The 21,798-nt window shown below is 43.1% G+C and overlaps 1 protein-coding gene across 1 annotated transcript; it reads right to left on the bottom strand.

Annotated features, from left to right (window-relative positions):
* Nucleotides 1-1,899: 1,899 nt before the first annotated feature.
* LOC132587153 (phospholipase B1, membrane-associated-like) lies at nucleotides 1,900-20,157 on the bottom strand. Its single transcript, XM_060259384.1, has 6 exons — nucleotides 20,112-20,157; nucleotides 8,889-8,993; nucleotides 8,216-8,311; nucleotides 6,979-7,050; nucleotides 3,775-3,898; nucleotides 1,900-2,318 (listed from the first exon to the last, which is right to left on the bottom strand). The coding sequence occupies exons 1-6, from the start codon at nucleotides 20,139-20,141 to the stop codon at nucleotides 2,308-2,310; spliced, it is 438 nt and encodes a 145-aa protein (XP_060115367.1). The 5' UTR covers nucleotides 20,142-20,157; the 3' UTR covers nucleotides 1,900-2,307.
* Nucleotides 20,158-21,798: the final 1,641 nt, after the last annotated feature.

The following is a 21,798-nucleotide window of genomic DNA, read 5'->3' as shown; positions in this document are numbered from 1 at the left end:
CATAAAAGTTAGATTTGGTACATACTTTTAAGACATGTCAACTTTAAAAGGGATAGTTGTACATTTCTTCCTCAAAGTGGAAGACTTAAAGTATACCTCTAAGCAGGGCTTTTTTTGTAGCAGGAGCTCCTTTGCATATTAGGCCACACACCCCTGATGTAGCCAATCCTTCTGGAGTTTACAGTAGGCCCTGTACTAAGAGCCCTGAAAGCTCTTGGAGGATAGGCTACATCAGGAGTGTGGCCTAATATGCAAAGGAGTTCCTGCTACAAAAAAAGCCCTGCCTCTAAGTGATGAAGGTACATCTGGTTGATAAGAAAGTTCAAGAGAGAAAGACTCTAATCATTAGAAAAATTGGGAAAGGAGACATTTGTAAGTTTCTTACTTGAAACAGAGGGCATGAAAGTTACCCTAAAATGGGTAAGCTAGTCAGATAGTTGATATTGGGCATGCACATTTGATTTCTAGGAGAGCCTAAAATTGGCTTTGTCTAAATCTAAAATCGGGTGCCAGCCACCAGGTGGGGCCAGGGGATCTCCCAGAATTACAATAGATATTCAGACTACAGAGATCAGTTCCCCTGGAGAAAATGGCCACTTTGGAAGGTGGGCTGTATGGTATTACACCCTCCTGAGGCCCTTTCCCCAAATCCTACCCTCCCCAGATTCCATCCCCAAATCTTCAGAAATTTCCCAGCTAGGGTTGCCAAGTCCAATTCAAGAAATATCTGGGGACTTTGGGGGGTGGAGCCAGGAGACATTGAGGGCGGAGCCAGGAACAAGGGTGTGACAAGCATAATTGAACTCCAAGGGAGTTCTGGCCATCACATTTAAAGGGACAGCACACCTTTTTAAATGTCTTCCTTCCATAGGAAATAATGAAGGATAGGGGCACCTTCTTTAGGGACTCATAGAATTGGACCCCCTGGACCAATCGTTTTGAAACTTGGGGGATACTTTGGGGAGAGGCACTAGATACTATACTGAAAATTTGGTGCCTCTACCTCAGAAAACAGCTCCCCCAGAGCCCCCAAAACCTCCAGATCAATTCCCCATTATACCCTATGAGAATCGATCTCCACATAGGGAATAATGAAGTGCTCAGCAGATGTTCCTCCCCCCCCCCCTTTCTGGCGACTCTGAAGTGAGGGATTGGCCTCTCTACTCATGAGTTGCAGCCAACTTCTTCCAAGTAACACAGACACCCCATCCCAAGCGGAAGCCTTTCCAATTGGAGACTGGAGCCTCCAGAGGGGGATAGTCACATGGTGGCTTTGGGGGCGGGGCTTCCCCCCACCGGCCAGCTGACTGGGGGTGGGAAGCAGCCTGGGAAAGCAGAAGAATCCCCGCTGGGACCTGGGGATTGGCAAGCCTATTCCCAGCCCAGAGTTGGCAGCCCTATCTCCAAGTCAAAACTTGGGATGCAATGGATGATTCCACACTCACCTTTCTCTGGGGCAGGCTTCCGTTTCTGGGCAGAGCAAACTGGCAATTTCGCACCAGTTGCTCTGTGTCGGCATGATTTGCCCTGCTGCCGTGTAAACCTGAAAAAACAGGTTTACACTGCGGCGGGGCAAATCGTGGGTTTGCCCCATGCAAAATGCCGGCGCGGAGCAACTGGTGCAAAATCACCAGTTTGCTCCGCCCAGAAATGGAAGCCTGTCCCGGAATATGGAATCAGCCAGTGTTTACCTCATATCAGAGATCAGTATTACCACACAGAGAGACCAGAATTAAACATTGGACAAAATTTTAGTCCAAAAGATTTCCATTTTCTATTTACACACTACAATTTGGAGGATTCTGGTGGTGACGAGGCCTTCCAAAAGCATGTAGGAACATGTATCTGTTAGCAGAGTGAGTTTTGTTCATAAAGAATCACACTGTGAGGCATAGCCAATTAAAACCAAGCAAAGTGTTTATTTAGAAACATTACACTTCTGGATGAATAGAGTGAGAATTAAGTGTTCTAGCTGCATGATTGACAGGGAGAGAGAAATGTGAAAAGAAGCAAAAAGCAAGCCTGAGAATTGCATTCTGGGGACAAACAAGGAAATAACATTTAGCAGAATAAGGAATGATAGCACCCATATCCCACTTTGACTAGCTTTCCCATTTGCTGCCCCTTGCAGAAGCTTCTTCTTTGGTATATGTGATTCTGTATATTCCAACTGCACTTACATCTGCAGACTGCAAGCTTCATTTATTAATACTGTTATAAAAGCAGAGCCAAGCATAGTAATTCATTTGAGGCCTTGAGGTTACAGCTATTTACTACTCAGTTCACAAGCTGCCTGAAATGATGGCTTCATGTCGTACCTATTAATTTAGATGAGCAAACATTACATCATCGTATATCATATTTCAGCAAAATATGCAGAAACATTCCCAAACAGTTGCTATTTTAAAACATTCTGCAATACATTCACCCTTAAGGTTTCACTTTATGTTAAACTAGGGTTGCCAAGTCCAATTCAAGAAACCTGAGGACTTTGGGGGTGGAGCCAGGAGACTTTGGGGCAGAGCCAGGAGCAAGGGTGTGACAACCATAATTGAACTTCAAGGGAGTTCTGGCCATCACATTGAAAGGGACCACACATCTTTTAAATCCCTTCCCTCCATAGAAAATAATGGATAGGAGCACCTTCTTTTGGGACTCATAGAATTGGACCGTCTGGTCCAATCTTTTTGAAACTTGGGGGGTATTTTGGGGAGAGGTACTGTATGCTATGCTGCAAATCTGGTGTCTCAACCTCAAAAAACAGCCCCCCCCCAGAGCCCCAGATACCCGCAGATCAATTTTCCATAGGCAAGTGGGCAGCCGTGTTGGTCTGAAGCAGTAGAACAAAGCAGGAGTCTCTGGTGCCTCCACAACCAGGTCTGGAAAGTACAGGGGCTATGCTACTCTTTTACACACACACTCACTTGTCCGAAAGGAAAGCAAAACAAACATAGGGGCTGCACTCTCACGAGGTCTGCTGTTGCTAACCCTTCCCCATGAAGTACTTCCTGCTCCAATTTAAAGGCACACACACATTTTAAAACTATACCTGTTTGCAGGTCCTGCCCAAGATCTAGAGGTACAGGGTGGCTGTGAGGGAGGAGCTTCCCCTGCCGGCAAGCTGGCTGGGGAAAGCCTGTAAAACCCAGAATCCCCAGCTGGGACCTGGGGATTGGGAAGCCCCAATGGGGCTGGGTGGGAGGGGAAGGGAAGGGGCAAAGAGAAGCTGCTGCAATGGGGCTGGGTGGGAGGGGAAGGGGCGAGAAGAAGCTGCTGTGATCGCGGCTGGGTGGGAAGGGAAGGGGTGAGGAGAAGCTGCTGCGATGGGGCTGGGTGGGAAGAGAAGGGAAGGGAAGGGCGAGGAAAAGCTGCTGCGATCAGGGCTGGGTGGGAAGGGAAGGGCCACCATTTTTCCCCTGCTTCCGGATTTTTGGCGAGTGGGGGAGGAGGCTCCATATCGGGGGTCCCCCGCCCAGGGCGGGGGATTGGGAAGCCTATGTTAAACTACTGTATGCTCTGCTGTTGAAAGCCAGTTAATGTTTTCCTAAGCAGAGGTAACTTTTGTACAGGAAAACATGTATATTGTCTCCTCATTCAAAGTATGACATATAGAGCAGGGTTTTCCTTTCTATTACATGATTTGGAAAGCTGAGATACACATAATTTTTATTTATGACTGCATTTTAAATCTTTATTTAAAAGAAAAATAGATAATTGGAACTCATCCCAAATTACAGTTCTTTGATGACCTCAGTATCAAGTAGCTTAGATTACCTGAAACAGGGGAGACAACAGATGGAACTCTGTTCTCACACAGCATCTGACTTCCATAAACCTTGAGGGGCTGAGGAGGGTAGGTATAATCACTGTTTTTGTGGGTCCTTAAGTAAGGGTGGTCCTATGACATAAGGATAGCAGAGTCAAAAGCAATGGTCTCAAGAAGCCCCCTATAGGCAACTTTGCCACACAAGTAGCAAATGTAATACTTAAATATTTGTATCTGCTGATCTCAAATTCATTGTAGCATGCAGTCAAAGTCCTGGTATAGTTGGTGTTACCAGCCTCAAGGTGGGGCTTAGAGTTCTCCCAGAATGACATCTGATACGCAGACTACAGGGATATGTTTCCCTGGAGGAAATGGCAGCTTTTGAAGGTTAACTCTATGGCATTACATCCCCATTAAATTCACTCCCTTCTCCAACTCCATCCTCCCTGGGCACCACCATCCAAATCCCCAGGAATCTATCAAACTAAGTATAACCAGACTATAGTGTGGTGTGTGGTGTAGTGGACAGAGTGGTGGGATAGAACTCTGGGTGACCTGGGTTTGAATCCTCACTTCTACTATGGAAGCTTGCTGAGTGACCTTGACCCAATCACAAACTCTCAGCCTGGCCAACTTCACAAGGTTGTTGTGAAAAAATGGAGGAAGGGAGAATGATGTTCTAAGCCACGGGTGACTGAACTGTGGATCGGGAGCCAGATGTGGCTCTTTCACACATATTGTGTGGCTCTCAAAGCCTGGCTCTCTAACCTGTTGGCCAGGTTAGAGAAGGCATTTGTCTCTTTAAATCCTTCTCCAAACCAAGCCAGCCAGCGTGGGAGACTTGGAGAATTCATTTAAAGTTAAAGTTGCTTTCTTTCCAAATCTCTCTCTCTCTTTCTCTCCTGTGGCAGTGAATTCCACATGTTAATCACCCTTTGGGTGAAGAAGTACTTCCTTTTATCTGTTTTATCCGTTTTAACCTGTCTGCTCAGCATTTCATCGAATGCCCACGAGTTCTTGTATTGTGAGAAAGGGAGAAAAGTACTTCTTTCTCTACTTTCTCCATCCCATGCATTATCTTGTAAACCTCTATCATGTCACCCCACAGTCGACGTTTCTCCAAGCTAAAGAGTCCCAAGCGTTTCAACCTTTCTTCATAGGGAAAGTGTTCCAGCCCTTTAATCATTCTAGTTGCCCTTTTCTGGACTTTCTCCAATGCTATAATATCCTTTTTGAGGTGCGGCAACCAGAACTGCACACAGTACTCCAAATGAGACCGCACCATCAATTTATACAGGGGCATTATGATACTGGCTGATTTGTTTTCAATTCCCTTCCTAATAATTCCCAGCATGGCGTTGGCCTTTTTTATTGCAATCGCACACTGTCTTGACATCTTCAGTGAGTTATCTACCACGACCCCAAGATCTTTCTCTTGGTCAGTCTCTGCCAGTTCACACCCCATCAACTAGTATTTGTAGCTGGGATTCTTGGCCCCAATGTGCATTACTTTGCACTTGGCCACACTGAACTGCATCTGCCACGTTGACGCCCACTCACCCAGCCTTAACAGGTCCCTTTGGAGTTCCTCACAATCCTCTCTGGTTCTCACCACCCTGAACAATTTAGTGTCATCCGCAAACTTGGCCACTTCACTGCTCACTCCCGACTCTAAATCATTTATGAACAAGTTAAAGAGCATGGGACCCAGTACTCAGCCCTGCAGCACCCCACTGCTTACCGTCCTCCACTGCGAAGACTGCCCATTTATACTCACTCTCTGCTTCCTATTACTCAGCCAGTTTTTGATCCACAAGAGGACCTGTCCTTTTACTCCATGACTCTCAAGCTTTCTAAGGAGCCTTTGATGAGGAACTTTATCAAAAGCTTTCTGGAAGTCAAGGTAAACAACATCTATCGGGTCTCCTTTGTCCACATGTTTGTTCACCCCCTCAAAGAAATGTAACAGGTTAGTGAGGCAAGATCTTCCCTTACAGAACCCATGCTGAGTCTTCCAAAATAACCCGTGTTCATCAATGTGCCTACTCATTCTGTCCTTGATAATTGTTTCTACCAACTTTCCCGGTATTGAAGTCAGACTGACTGGCCTGTAATTTCCCGGATCTCCTCTGGAACCCTTTTTAAAGATGGGGGTGACATTTGCTACCTTCCAGTCCTCAGGAAAGGAGGCAGATTTCAATGAAAGATTACTGATTTTTGTCAAAAGATCCACAAGTTCAACTTTGAGTTCTTTCAGAACTCTCGGATGTATGCCATCCGGACCTGGTGACTTATTAGTTTTTAATTCGTCTATCAGGTGTAGGACTTCCTCTCTTATCACCTCAATCTCACTCAGGTCTTTCAACACCCCTTCCAATATAAGTGGTTCTGGAGCGGGGCAAACACTTCTCATCTTCCACAGTGAAGATGGAGGCAAAAAAATGCATTCAGCTTCTCAGCCATTTCCCTATCCTCCTTCAGTAATCCTTTTACCCCATGGTCATCCAAGGGCCCCACTGCCTCCCTGGCTGGTTTCCTACTTCTAATATATTTGAAGAAATTTTTATTGTTGGTCTTTATGTTTTTTGCAATATGCTCCTCATAGTCCCTTTTTGCCTGCCTGATCACAGTCTTGCATTTGATTTGCCACAGCCTGTGTTCCCTTTTACTAATCTCACTTGGACTGGTTTTCCACTGCTTAAAGGAGTCCTTCTTACCTTTTACAGCTTCCATTACTTTGTTTGTTAACCATGCAGGCCTTTTCTTATGCCTGTTTGTGCCTTTCCTAACTTGTGGTATGTATTTTATCTGAGCTTCTAGGATTATAGTTTTAAATAGTCTCCAAGCTTCCTACCTGTCAGTCCTTTATTGACCCATCTCCCTTGCCTGTCAGCATGAAGCTCTTTACAGGCAGTAGAAGCTCTTTACAGGCAGGCCATCATATTTGGAAAGGAGAGAATTCTTTTGCACACCAAAGCTAGCTTTCCTAGTGGGCCCTCATATCCCCCAACTGGCAACAAATCTTGCTCTCTGTTTGCTGTGTGAAGGGTGGGGAGGCCTCTCCTTCCTACTTTGTGTAGTAGCTGTTTGTCTTTGAAATAGACACAGCAAGGATGAAATGAAAGGAAAAAATATATATCTGTTAAATCATAACGTTCATCTGCAAGCTAATAATGCTATCACTGTATTATACATTCTCAAGACAACTTTACCAGATTTGGACACTTGAGGGTTATATCATCTTCAAGTGGCTGTGCATTTACTTTTTCTCCAAGGGGTTCCAGCTGTACCAAAAGGGATGAGGGATAAAATAGAAAAGAATAAGCCATTTTAAGCTCCACATCCTTCAAGCAGGGAATCATTGACTCATACAGTTGGAAGGGACTTCCAGGTCATCTAGTCTAACCCCCTGCACAATGCAGGAAATTCACAAATAACCAAGGTAGCAAGCTCTGAAGTGTTTGTGCTCTAATTCTCCAAGTTCAGTTGCTCAGATTAAGGGGAAGAGCCAGAAATGCACTAAGGGCTAGGTTCTCTCATGCTGCTGATTGGTCAAAGGCAGAAGATCAGTTCATACCAAGCCTGGTCAATCCAGAGGCTTCATGCTGCCTGCCAATCACGAGGACCAGTGTAGCTCTTTCCATGCCTAGTTTCCAAGATCTGAGCCTACTGAATTCCATTACTTCATCAGGGTAGAATCCACATTCAGATAAAGAGATTCCTGATTCACATATCCTTTAACAGGACAGGAATATGAAGCAGGAAAAATCTTAGCACTGTAAAACTGGAATGCACTACACCCTATCAATACATATATGTGGTGTGGGAAGGCGTTACACTCAGGTGTCCATTATAAATGCCTCAAATCAGCACTGGTCCAAGATAAATATCTAGTGCAGGCATGTAACCATAACATATGATTAGGAATAGCCTTAAGTTGTAGTCATGGTACATTCACCTGCAGGGCAGACTGGGATGTTAAAATAGCCCTGGAGCAAGCTCAGTAAGCTGCCCCTTGTGGTGCTGGTATACTGCATGCTAAGCAAATACTCTACTACTGAGCCGCAGCCTCTTCCTTAGCAGCACAGGAGGGACTAACTGGCTTAGATCCAGGCCGCATCATTGCTGACCATGCATATAGCTTTCCGGGGAAGTTAAAGATCCAGTCTGCCTGTGTTTTCAAGCCTTGAGTTTACTGCCAATGTTTCTTTCTACCCTATACTATGACCTTATTCTATTTTCAATAGTGCTTCAATAATACATGTCTTAGCTTTGCTGCCCCAATTCAACTAATCTAGCTTGATCTAATTAATTTCACACTACTGTGTAAGTAGAACATCACTACACTGCATTTAATGCCTGTAATTCTTGGACTGTTCTGTTGATATAAATGTCATTGATTTATACACGGAAAGATATTCTAAGAACAAATCTATACAAAACCCTTACCATGTTGTTCCACAGAGCACGAGCAGCCTGAGAGTGAGCCTTTTGCTGAAAGTGAAAGCAGTCTGGGGCAAAGTATGAGGCATCGGGCAACCCTTCCTAGGAAGGAAAAACAAGAACTTTACAATGATGTACAATACAGAAGATGTTCAAATATGCCACACACACACCCTTCCAATGACTGTAGCCAAACACAGATGCCAAAAAATGCTGTAGCAGAGATCACATACTAGACCAAGATGGAAAAGCTCCTTAACAAGTCTGTAATGTTACACCTGTTGCTCAGGATGCCCATTTGAAGTCTGACAATCATAAACATAAGGGGATGGAATACTTCAATGCTGATCTCCTCTGGAAAATCCAGGAGGTGAAGTAAGATGTTGATGGAAAAAAACAGACTGTTAACCAAACCCAGGAAAAATAGTATTTATATGTACTGTTAATTCATGAATTTAGAATTATGCAAGCTGTGAAATCATAATGATGCAAAGGCCAAGATTATGTTGCTATTGAATAGTATGATTTGCAGACATCTAAAAAGTTACACTCTGACATCTTAACCTTTATAGAATACATTTAGGAATGTGGACATAAATCAGCGTGTGATAACTATACAGAAAGTGGATCGAAGAGTAGAAATTTGGAACATTTGTTAATCTATGATTTTGTATTTTACCTTAGTCTTTGGCATAGTTGTTCCTTCCAGAAATGGTTGCACAATCACTGTGAAATCTTCCCTTGTGTCATACCTTCCAGTGTCAATTAAGCGGTGAGTGCCCTCCTAACAAAGAAAAATCCACAGGTACTGTTTGTTTTATCATACTAGGGCTAATGAACCAGAAAGAGAGGAACACCTGAAGGAAGAGGTACTACTTTAGAGTTGTCAATTCTAACATCCAGGTGGAGATCTCCCAGAATTATAACCGATCTCCAGACCACATAGATCAGTTCCCCTGGAGCAAATAGTGGCTTTGGATTGGAGAGTGGACTCTATGGCATAATTCCCTGCTGAGGAAGTAGCGTTTATGGCCAGTTGAAGCTGGTTGCAAATAAAGGGCTGATGCTTTGAGCCAGTTTGTCTATGCTGAATGGACCTTTTCCCAAATCTTTCCCAGGCTCCACCCCCAAATCTCTAGGAATTTTTCCTAACTGGAGTTGACAACCCCCTATAATTACATAAAACGAAGATCCATGCTTCAGAAATCAGTTTGCACAGCAGCATGCAAATAAATCTCAGTATGTTATGACTTTGGCTGACCATATCAGCTAATGTTCTGACAGCTACTATTGCAGAAAGTTCCCTTCTAGCTATGCTTACCTCCCAACAGCAGTGGCTGAATCCTTGACCTTGAAGTCACAGCGAGCAACTGAGAATTACATATAAACCAAAGGACTCTACATTGCTCATAACCATTTTGGACACAGTTCTGCCATAGGATTAGCAGAATCATCAGAGGGCCTGGCTCAGTTCCCTGAAGCTTGCAGGTAGTTACACAGAATTATTATGCCTGGCATGTAAGAATGTATGATGTCAAAGCAGTCAATTGTTTATGTTTTAGTAGCACCTCCATCCAACTCTATGATGACTCCCCTCTCTAAAATTCAGTGTATTAAAACATTAAACCATGACATAATGCATGTATCTTTGTTATTTATACAAGACAGAACAGGGCTGTCAGACTCCTGGCCCACAGGCTACACCTGGCCCACCCAGGACTTCAACCAGTCCTGTAGCAATTTTCCCCCCTTCTCCCTCTCCTGTCTTCACCCTTTGACATTCCAAAGCTGCGCACAACATTCCCAGCTCCTTCTGCCTTGCCTTTGCTGGCTTCTGGGCTTGCAAAACTGTAAGGAAAACACAGAATGGATTTTCTATTAAGGTATCTGCAGCCAGAGACCTTAATGGAAAACCCATTCTGTGTTTTCCTTGTGTTTTTCGCTGCAGTGTATTTCAATGGAGTAGAGCAGGGGTGGCCAACGGTAGCTCTCCAGATGTTTTTTGCCTACAACTCCCATCAGCCCCAGCCATTGGCCATGCTGGCTGGGGCTGATTGGAGTTGTAGGCAAAAAACATCTGGAGAGCTACCGTTGGCCACCCCTGGAGTAGAGGTAAGGCAGTTTCACTTTTTGCAGCATTTATGGCCAGTTGAAGCTGGTTGCAAATAAAGGGTTGATGCTTTGAGTCAGTTCGTCTCTGCTGAATGGACTTGAGAACTGGTGCCTAGTGAATACTCTAACCTTGGAACTCACAGTCATATTACACTGGAGGGTATTGTCAATCTGAATAGACCCGGGGTGGGGAGAAGCTTGCAATGCTCAGGCATTTTATGTTTCCAAGATTCAGAGCATTTTATATTTTTAGCTTCTGCTGTGATCCTTGTGCTTTTTCTTCATGTTTTATTTTTAAAATTGCATTGCCAAATCCCACTATTCCCCCACCATTCCATTTTAAACAAAATATCACAGGAGTTTGAAGTGTGTTTAAGTTAAAAATAATATCTTGAATTGTTTTTATCTGTATCCTGCTACCTGGCATTACATTTTATGACATGGCTCCACAAAGTCCCATTTGTGTCAAATCCAGCCCTTGTGACAAATGAAATTGACACCCCTGAGATAGAGTTTCAGCAAATATAGTGTTTCTCCCCTTTGTACAATGAACTGCAGCGAACTGCAGTGTCAAAATTCTCTCTCCTAGTCCCAGCCACCTTTGCACCCATTTAAACAAATGTATCTGCATTTCAGTGACAAAAGGAAGTTGGGAGTCCAGTCATAGATCTCCCAAGTAACATACAGTTTGGTCCCAATATTCAAAGTGTACAATCTTAGGCTGTGATTCTAAAGACACTCTTCTGGAAGTAAGCCCCAATGAATACCATTGAACTTGGTTCTGAATAAATGTGCTTTGGACTGGTCCCTTAGCCACTATCTACTCCTGTTCTCACCTGTGTCCTAAGAATTCTTCCATTTACTCCAGATTCTCACTAATGGGTTTCTCAATGGCATCTACATCACAATTGCTATCTTTAAGAAAACTGCAGTTCCATTTCCCTGTCTCTCTGTTGCCCTCTGTTCACTTTCCTACTGAACCACAGTTCAAAGCCCAGCAATAACGTCCTTCCTGAATCCTTCACTTAATCCTCATTTGCCTTTGACTAGGTCACCTAATAATTGCTGAGCACGTGGCAGGTACTTTATCTCTCAAATATACTCCTTTTTATCCAACCACTAATCTACCAAGTAATCCTTTTCCACATTAAAGATTATAGACTCCCAAGGGTTTTGCAAAAAGCAAAGTAAACATACTACACCCTGAGCCCAACGGGGAATGGGTGGAATAGAAATATACTAAAATAAAAATAAATAAATACTGGTCCAGATAAATAGGTAACCCCCAAGTTTGCAGAGTCTACATTTTCTCTCTAGGGCCAGTTACCTATTTCTATGATTGTATGAGACTCTACTCCCAACACATTATGGTCCCAATCCAAATGAATTTAGCTGTGACTCAGAGCAGAACTACACATTATTTTACAACATTTCTTTTTCTTTATGCAATACAGCCACTTGCAATACAGGGCTCTTTTTACAGGACCTACTGTAAGCTCTTGGAGGATTGGCTACATTAGGGGTGTGTGGCCTAATATGCAAAGGAGCTCCTGCTACAAAAAAAGCCCTGGCTGCTTGGGCTGTGATTTCCAAGGGCAGACTGATGGAGAAAAGCAGCTTTTAAGCCATCCTCCATCCCCCTTCCTGAAAATTACCATATCTAAGCTGCTTTTGCCCCTGCTGGGGAAAATGTAAATACATCTTTGCCTATTTCCCCCCAAATATGGGAATCAGTATTTTACCAGCAAAGGTAAAAGCAGTTTGGGAGTGGCAATTACCAAAGAGAAATGGCCTAACATGTAGGTCTACCTTGAGGCTGCAATCTTATGCATATTTCCTTGTGAGGTATACTGTATACGTTGCAATTTTCTTCCAGAGAAATGTGCACATCCCATTGGAAGCAATGATACTAAAGTTAGGCATGACTAACCAAAATCCTGCTTCTTTCAGCTGAACAATGTTTTAGATCAGAATGTTAGTGTTCATATTAACATGTGGTTAGCTTCGTATTCCCAAAATGACTGACAGCCAATATGCACCTTTTTTTTCTGAATTAAAACTGAAGTTGCTTCACTCTTATGACCTCAAAAGTTTAGATTATGCAAGAACTCCCCGCCTGAAGAGAGTCTCTCCCTCTGAGTTTCTATATTAGTTGCTAATCTAGGCATGTCTCCTAACTATGAGGAAAGCCCAAAGCAGTTACCAATGCAGACTCACAATAGCTAGCCTTCTCTGAGGATCACAATCTGCTCTGTTTCAGGACTGGGGTTGATTGAATAATCTGAGCACACTTCACAAAGAGAATCTGGAGAATCACCTGACCCTGAAAGAGGGTGATTGAAGAGAACACACGAGGCTGCCTTACAGTAAGTCAAGACTGTTGGTCCACCTTGCCTAGTACTCAGAATGACATCAGCTCTCCAAATATAGGCAGAAATCTTTACTAGTTTTGCTACATGACATAATCTTAACTAGAGATGCTAGGGATGGAAACTGGGATCTTCTTTCAAAAAATGTGGGGGTTTTTTACCGTTAAGCTAGGGCCCATTCCCTGATAAGAAGGTGAAGCTAGAGCAGGAACTCAAGATGCTACTTTTGTGTATGGATACCTTCAGCTCATAGTCTTTAATAATTTGTACCTCAATTCAAAGTTTAGCTTACAGTTTAAGAAGTAGTTCATTCATCAGGGTGGTAACTAGGGATGGGTACAAACCAGGAAAATAGTGGTGATAAACCACGAACCCTCACAAACTTTTAAGTTTCCTGAGTCAGTTTGTTGGTTTGTGAGTTGGAGGGAGCCCTGAATTTTTAAATGCCTTCTCTTCATTTGCTGTGATGTGCTGCTGTGGTGGTGTGACTCAGTGAATGAAGGGAAGACATCTAAAGAGACCTCATGCCTTCCCTTCACTCATTGAGGTGTACCCAGTTCATCACAAACTTTGGTCCTTAAGTCAGTTCGTGCCCATTCCTAGTGGTAACTATGGTAACTCTGGATCATCTGTCCTGAATTATAGATGGAGATATGATACCATGAAGATGGCAATCTGCCCAAAGCCATCTGAAACTAAATGGGCATTTGACTGAACAGATCAAGGCACAGTAATTTTTCTTTTGGGCCTTTCTGTCTCTCAGCATAAGTAAATACTTCTGAATAGAACTTAAGAAATTCTGCATAAATTGATATATGACCAAATCTTTGAAATGTCAGCCAACAGATTTGCATTTTGAGAGTTCACAATAAAGTATAGGTGATACATTTTAAGGCAGGGGAGATTACATTGCTGGAACTAAACAGTGGCAGATACTGGAGAGGCAGAGGTTTGGCAGTTTAGAAGGTGCCAGAATCTGGCACAAGCATTCTCTTTGTTCACTGAGCAAGCCAGGCAGATATTCCTTACAAACACAAGTATGAGAAAGCTCTGGTGTTATACAGCAGGACAGAAGTCAATTCCACATAGTTGGTGTAAACTAATGAAAGAAATCTTAGATACTTCAAAATTTTTACTACAGTTATCCTATTATAGTGAAGGTCATGTTCATGGTGAATAGCCAGTTTCTACCCTTTGCTCTGTGGCTCACAGGCTAATTTTCAAATGTGCATGAGGAACAGACAATAATTTTATGTTTTAAACATTCAGTTTCTGTAAAATGTATTTCATTCTCCTTGTTTATGTTGGGTTTCTGTGAAATGTATTTTATTCTCCTTGTTTTAAAAATAAGGCAAATAGAACTGTGTTTGGAAAATGTCATGGCAGAAAAGTAGATAAATAATTAGCTTGGAAACCTTAATTTAGCATAACTTTGTGAAGGTCACCTGTCAGTGTTATACCCTCCCCACCCCCAATTTAATATAAAGGTACATATACAAAAAGATACTGAACACATGAGTCTGGATTTAACTCAAATCCTCGGTCTATAAAGGTGAGTAGTGTCTACTGCGACTGGCAGTGTCTTTCCACAGACTTGGGCAAAGGTCTTTCACATCACCAGCTACTCGATTCTTTTTACTTTGCAGAGGGTTCTGGAATAGAGCAGAGAAGTGCTACAAGCAAGAGGGTTGTGGCTTAGCAGCTGGGGGAGTTGCTGAAAACTTCTGAGTTCGTGTGAAGGGCTGAAGGTGATTGCTGCTGATTGCTGCTGATTGATTAGGAGTGGCTGTGTCCCCCAGCCTCTTTGCATTATTAAGCTGCGCCTTGCCAGAGGCGCAAGCCAAAGGGCGAGAGCTAAAGGGCTCTTGGCCTGTGCCTCTTAGCCTGGGGGCTGTGTAAGGACCAGGAACTCAGATTCCTTGTGTTCCCAATAAGGTAAGTAGACTCTCCAGGCGGGGAGCCACATAAACAAACAGGGTTTAAAAGGGGACTGTATATTTTTAAAAAGCTATCATGAAGGTAGAATGCCAGCAGGGGGGTGGGGGCTTTCCAGTGTTTTGCATTGAGTGTCACATGTATGACTATCTGCCCACAGGACAGAAGTCTTGGGTGTGTGCTCAATGCAAGGAGCTCCTGGTCCTCAGGAAATGAGTTCGTACCCTTGAGGCTGAGGTGACTGACCTGGAGAAGCAGAGACCATCAGTTAGGCACTCGGAGAAGACTCTCGGGGACATGTTAGATGAGCCCCGCTCTGAACGTGGCAGCTCCGTTGCTGCTAGGGAGCATGAGGGTCGAGAGGGAACAGGGCACCGGGCTGAGAATAAGGGGAATGTGCCCTGAGAAGGGACCTCTTCTTCAGTTGGTGTGCAGAAATCCTTTCGCGCCAAGGAACCATCCCTGGGCAGGGAGAGAGGGGGGGGGTTCTTGGTAGTTGGTGATTCGATCCTTAGGCAAGTAGACAGCTGGGTGGCAAAACTGCGTACTGACCATATGGTGACTTGCCTGCCTGGTGCGAAGGTAGTGGACATTACGCGTGTAGTAGATAGGCTGATAGAAAGTGCTGGGGAGGAGCCAGTGGTTGTGGTGCATGTTGGTACCAACGATGCAGGGAAATGCAGTCGTGAGGTCCTGGAGTAAAAATTTAGACTGCTAGGCGGGAGACTTAAAGCCAGGACCTTCTCAGAAGTGCTACCTGTTAAACATGCAGGGCTGGAGAGACAGGCACAAATTAAAAGTCTCAGTGTGTGGATGAGACGATGGTGTAAGGAGGAAGGGTTTAAGTTAGGCACTGGGATACTTTCTGGAACAAGTGGGAGCTGTACAAAAAAGACGGTCTCCACTTGTCCCCGGATGGAACCAGGCTGTTGGTGCTTAAAATCAAAAAGGTGGCAGAGCAGTTTTTATACTAAATCTTGGGGGAAAGCCGACAGGAGATGAAATGTCTCTGGTTCGGGAGTACTCATCTCAAAGAGATGAAGGGTTAGCTCTTACTTTTCTTCCAGGTAATGGATCAGAGTTGTCCACTGAGATGGTGACAAACAGAATGGACTGCCTGCCAGAGTCTCGAGGTGGCAGGAGGAAGATGGCAGGCCTAGTTTCCCTGGGAAATTATAGATGTTTGTACACAAATGCTAGAAGTCTTCAAAGTAAAATTGGTGAGTTGGAATGTTTAGTGTTGGGAGAAAACATAGACATTGCAGGAATTTCAGAAACTTGGTGGAATGAGGAGAATCAGTGGGACACGGGGATTCCTGGATATCAGTTATATCGGAAGGATAGGGAGGGAAGGGTTGGAGGTGGGGTGGCTCTGTATGCCAGAGAGGGAATACAGTCTAGTAAGACTGAGGTCAGAGAATTAGATTCCCTTCTAGAAATGCTTTGGGTTGAAATAGAGGGCCCAAAAGGAAATTTAACTATGGGAGTTTGTTATCGCCCACCAAATCAAAAGATAGAGGATGACTATAATATGATGGAAGGCTTAAAGATAGTGGCTAGATGTAAAAACTGTGTCATAATAGGTGATTTTAACTACACGCAGATTGATTGGGTCAATACGTGTTCTGGTCGAGAGAAAGAGATTGAGTTTCTAGATGCTGTCAATGACTGTGCTATGGAGCAGATGGTCTCTGAACCTACCAGGGATGGGGCGATCCTGGATTTCGTCCTAAGTAATGCCCAAGACTTGGTGAGAGATGTAAAAGTGATCGCACCACTTGGGAGCAGTGACCATAACGTTATTGATTTCACCATTTGTATAAATAGAGAGTTGATCCAGAAGACCAGCACAACAACGTTTAACTTTAAAAGGGGTAAATTCTCTGAGATGAGGAGGCATGTGAAGAGGAAACTGATAGGAAAGGTAAATACAGTCAAAACCCTTGGGGAAGCTTGGAGGCTATTTAAAACTACAATCATAGAAGCTCAGATAAAATATATACCACAAGTTAGGAAAGGTACAAACAGGTATAAGAGAAGGCCTGCATGGTTAACAAACAAAGTAATGGAAGCTGTAAAAGGTAAGAAGGACTCCTTTAAGCGGTGGAAAGCTAGTCCAAGTGAGATTAATAAAAGGGAACACAGGATGTGGCAAATCAAATGCAAGACTGCGATCAGGCAGGCAAAAAGGGACTATGAGGAGCATATTGCAAAAAACATAAAGACCAACAATAAAAATTTCTTCAAATATATTAGAAGCAGGAAACCAGCCAGGGAGGCAGTGAGTCCATTGGATGACCAAGGGGTCAAAGGATTACTGAAGGAGTATAGGGAAATGGCTGAGAAGCTGAATGCATTTTTTTGCCTCCGTCTTCACTGTGGAAGATGAGAAGTGTTTGCCCGCTCCAGAACCACTTATATTGGAAGGGGTGTTGAAAGACCTGAGTCAAATTGAGGTGACAAGAGAGGAAGTCCTACACCTGATAGATGAATTAAAAACTAATAAGTCACCAGGTCCGGATGGCATACATCCAAGAGTTCTGAAAGAACTCAAAGTTGAACTTGTGGATCTTCTGACAAAAATATGTAATCTTTCATTGAAATCTGCCTCCGTTCCTGAGGACTGGAAGGTAGCAAATGTCACCCCCATCTTTAAAAAGGGTTCCAGAGGAGATCCGGGAAATTACAGGCCAGTCAGTCTGAATTCAATACCGGGAAAGTTGGTAGAAACCATTATCAAGGACAGAATGAGTAGGCATATTGATGAACATGAGTTATTGAGGAAGACTCAGCATTGGTTCTGTAAAGGAAGATCTTGCCTCACTAACCTGTTACATTTCTTTGAGGGGGTGAACAAACATGTGGACAAAGGAGACCCGATAGGTATTGTTTACCTTGACTTCCAGAAAGCTTTTGATAAAGTTCCTCATTAAAGGCTCCTTAGTAAGCTCGAGAGTCATGGAGTAAAAGGATAGGTCCTCTTGTGCATCAAAAATTGGCTAATTAATAGGAAGCAGAAAGTGAGTATAAATGGGCAGTCTTTGCAGTGGAGGACAGTAAGTAGTGGAGTGCCCACAGGGCTGAGTACTGGGTCCCATGCTCTTTAACTTATTCATAAATGATTTGGAGTTGAGAGTAAGCAGTGAAATGGCCAAGTTTGCAGATGACACTAAATTGTTCAGGGTGGTGAGAACCAGAGAGGACTGTGAGGAACTCCAAAGGGATCTGTTGAGGCTGGGTGAGTGGGCATCAACGTGGCAGATGCGGTTCAATGTGGCCAAGTGCAAAGTAATGCACATTGGGGCCAAGAATCCCAGCTACAAATACTAGTTGATGGGGTGTGAACTGGCAGAGACTGACCAAGAGAAAGATCTTGGGGTCGTGGTAGATAACTCACTGAAAATGTCAAGACAGTGTGCGTTTGCAATAAAAAAGGCCAACGCCATGCTGGGAATTATTAGGAAGGGAATTGAAAACAAATCAGCCAGTATCATAATGCCCTTGTATAAATCGATGGTGCAGTCTCATTTGGAATACTGTGTGCAATTCTGGTCACTGCACCTCAAAAAGGATATTATAGCACTGGAAAAAGTGCAGAAAAGGGCAACTAGAATGATTAAAGGTTTGGAACACTTTCCCTATGAAGAAAGCTTACAACGCTTGGGGCTCTTTAGCTTGGAGAAATGTCTACTGCGGGGTGACTTGATAGAGGTTTACAAGATTATGCATGGGATGGAGAAGGTAGAGAAAGAAGTACTTTTCTCCCTTTCTCACAATACAAGAACTCATGGGCATTCAATGAAATTGATGCGCAGTCGGGTTAGAATGGATAAAAGGAGGTACTTCTTCACCCAAAGGGTGATTACCATGTGGAATTCACTGCCACACGAGTTGGTAGCGGCTACAAACATAGCCAGCTTCAAGAGGGGGTTAGATGGAAAAATGGAGCAGAGGTCCATGAGTCGCTATTAGCCACACTGTATGTATATACGTATGTATGTATGTGTGTGTGTGTGTGTATATATATATATATATATATATATATATATATATATATATATATATATATATATATATATATATATATATATAAATTTTTTGGCCACTGTGTGACACAGTGTTGGACTGGATGGGCCATTGGCTTGATCCAACATGGCTTCTCTTATGTTCTTATGTTACTGAAGTTGACAAGAATTGATCCTGAGAGAGTACTAAGGAGATGTTATATTTTTGAGCCACGGTCTCTCTCCTGACTGTTATATGCCACTAGGCAGCAAAATAAAAAGGAAATGAAAAAGAAACAGCCCCTCTGGTCCATAGAACACAATTTCATCTAACTTTCAGTCAAGTCTGTTACTGAGATAGGCAATTGGAGTCTATATACTGTATTCTACTACCACTAGCAGTAGTCCTATTAAATTTTAATTAAATTTTATGGTAAACAGACCCCCTAGCTTTCTTTACAAGGGGAAAAGGGGTGGGTGGTTGTAATAGATATTCTATACTTCTGAGATAAGGATTTTGTATATGGTGTACGTATATAAAAATATACATATTTACATGCAATACAGAAGTTTGTGAGTGAGAAAACTGCTAGAGGGCCAATAACTTTTACTGAGGGTATGTCAAATGAAACATAAAAGTCTTCACCCTGACAGGAGACAGATGAATCCCCTTGGGGAGGGAGTTCCAAAGTTTTGGTACCATGATTGAGAAAGCTCTTTCTTAGGTTGCCATCTGTCAAGCCTCAATAGCAGGAACAACTGAAGATGGGATTCCAACAATGATCAGAGCAAATAGGTAGATTCATACGGGAGAAGGTGATTTTTAAGGCATATTTGTCCCAGGCCATAGAGGGGTTCAAAAATCAATACCAGCATCTTGAATTATTTCCTGAGTCAGACCCCCCCTCCCCCCCACTATCTGTAGCACCTCTGTTTTATCTCCTTGTTCAGTTTGCATCCCTTGAAATGGTGCTATATTCATGTGTCAAGAAGGCTTTATGTGTGATTGTTGACCTATGGTGGCTATTTCATATCATTCAACAAAGCTATACTTTGATGGTTGGTTGCAATAATGAATTTAGGGTTGCCAAGTCCCTCCTCTCACACATCTGAAGTGCATGTGGCATGATGACATCACCCAGAAGTGATGCCATTGCACAGGGCATGTCCCACCAGGGATGCTCTAGGATTCCCTAGAGTTTTCACCATGAATCCTAGAGTGTCCCTGGCATGACGTGTCCTGCACAATGATGTCACTTCCAGGTGACATCATCATGCAAGGCATGTTGTGCAATGATGGGGCTCTCTGGGGGTTGGGATCCCCCCACTGGCCTGCTCCATGCCGGTGGGTTGGGGGCCCCCAAACCAGGCAATCCCCTGCCCCTGGCGGGAGCTTGGCAGCCCTAAATGAATTACACTTGGTAAAATAACTTGGGTCTAGGAAAAAGGAAGGAAGTCATTTCTCAAATTAATCTTTCTCACCTGATACTTTTTGTTAACAATCTCCAGCATCTCAATTGCAGTGGCGTTAAAAACACAAGGACACAAAGACCTAGACAGCAAAACAAACAAACAAACAAACAAATTTCACAGTTCTGGGATACAGATAACTCTTTATCTTATACATCCATAATGTATCCTTTTGTGCGCTCCAAAATTTAGTCCCATAATGTTTCCCCCCCTGTTCTTGAGCATGTGAATCAAGTCAGTTCATTAATACTGAGCATACCCAGAGTGTCTCATTATGAAGTAACCATAGAGCCCCCCCCCCCCCAATATCTGAGATTGAGGCACAAGACACAACTCATAGAGCAGGAAGACTGCCATATGACCAAGAAAGCATGAGACCAGAACTTTTTACTTTAAAACTCATAGAGCAGACATTGTGGAGATGAATTTCCTTCTTCCTTCTCCCACCGCAGCCCACTTCCAATATCTAGATCATTTGGGGGGCGTGGTGTTCAGGGGACCTTCAGGAACAGCATAAGTAGTAAAATGGAGTTGCTGTAACTGGTGAAGGAATAAATAGCCTTCTCTCTTCCACAGATAGCAATGCTCTTCAGGACCAAGCCAGTTACTGAACTTGCTTCATACTCATGAACAACCAAACATCTGTATCTTGCAAAATTTGAAGATAAATTTTTGTTTGCCTCTACTGCTGTTCTCATAACATATACTACTCACTTCTAGAACTTCCTTCCTAGCGGGTAACTGGCAGTCCCTTTTGATGAATGCAGAGAATTTTTTAGGTCAGAAAGACTGTATGCCACTTTTATGTAGAATCTATCTGTCCCTTGCAAATGTCACTGGCTGCTTGTACTGACTATTCACAAGATTCTAAATAACGAGACAAGGCCTTGGATGAGAGCATCAGAGATTAGAGACAAGTTTCTCTGTTCTCTTTGGAAAAAAGATTATCTCAGGATATCAGTAACCTTTTCTCTCCTTCTCAAATGTCTTGATTCACTGTATGCATGAAAGAATTAAGAGGTTAGCAGGAATGCAGGCAAAGAATCATCCTGCCTTTAACCCAAATCCATAGTGATTTATATGGGCTTCCTCTGGCTGTACTAGCACCCCTGCTACTGAAATGCATTTCATTTTAAAAGGCAATATAATTTAACATCTTGTACCCAAAAATCATCCTTAGCACTAACACATTTCTCTGTGCACTGTCTGTAATTCTCTTCAGCACTATAGCAAAAAGCCAAGAAAATAAAATATTGATGTTTCCTATATAGGCTGTATTCCAACATTGCATCCAAAATAGGATGGGTCTTGACAAAAGGTAGGCATTCCTTGGGGGATGGGAAGGGTGGGCTCCTCTTTCCTCATTTCACGTACACTCAACACAATTAGGTATTTGAGCATTTGATTTTCAAAAACTAACACAAATATTCACATTAAATTAATCCTAGGCAAACAGAAAATGAAGCATTCAGTAGATTACTGTTAAGATGGTATATTGTCTTGTCAGTCTACACCTTTTAAAGGTCTATGGAACCAACCAAATTTCCTCACACAACCTACTTACCCCACTTCAGACCTCATTTGGGGTAGGAGCTCACAGAAGTGGAGCTCTGGAATTTATAAATTTTATTGTGCTCTTTCTTTCTTACCCCCTCCTCCAAATACTTGCTTCTGGGCTCCATTGTTCAAACCCCCTCTG

The sequence above is a fragment of the Heteronotia binoei genome, chromosome 1 (assembly GCF_032191835.1).
Source record: "Heteronotia binoei isolate CCM8104 ecotype False Entrance Well chromosome 1, APGP_CSIRO_Hbin_v1, whole genome shotgun sequence".
NCBI classification, from domain to species: domain Eukaryota; kingdom Metazoa; phylum Chordata; class Lepidosauria; order Squamata; family Gekkonidae; genus Heteronotia; species Heteronotia binoei.
Note: the sequence above shows the minus strand (reverse complement) of the source record. Positions and strands in the feature narration are given on the sequence as shown.

Bases quoted from the DNA above. Each gene is read 5' to 3' on its own strand.
- LOC132587153 (XM_060259384.1), bottom strand. From the start codon at position 20,141: ATGCTGGAGATTGTTAACAAAAAGTATCAG. The intron at 7,051-8,215 runs GTAAGGGTTTTG...CTTTTGGTACAG, and splicing joins GTGCTCTGTGGAACAACATG to CTGGAACCCCTTGGAGAAAA. The intron at 3,899-6,978 runs GTAAAGTTGTCT...CTTATGTCATAG, and splicing joins CCCTCAAGTGTCCAAATCTG to GACCACCCTTACTTAAGGAC.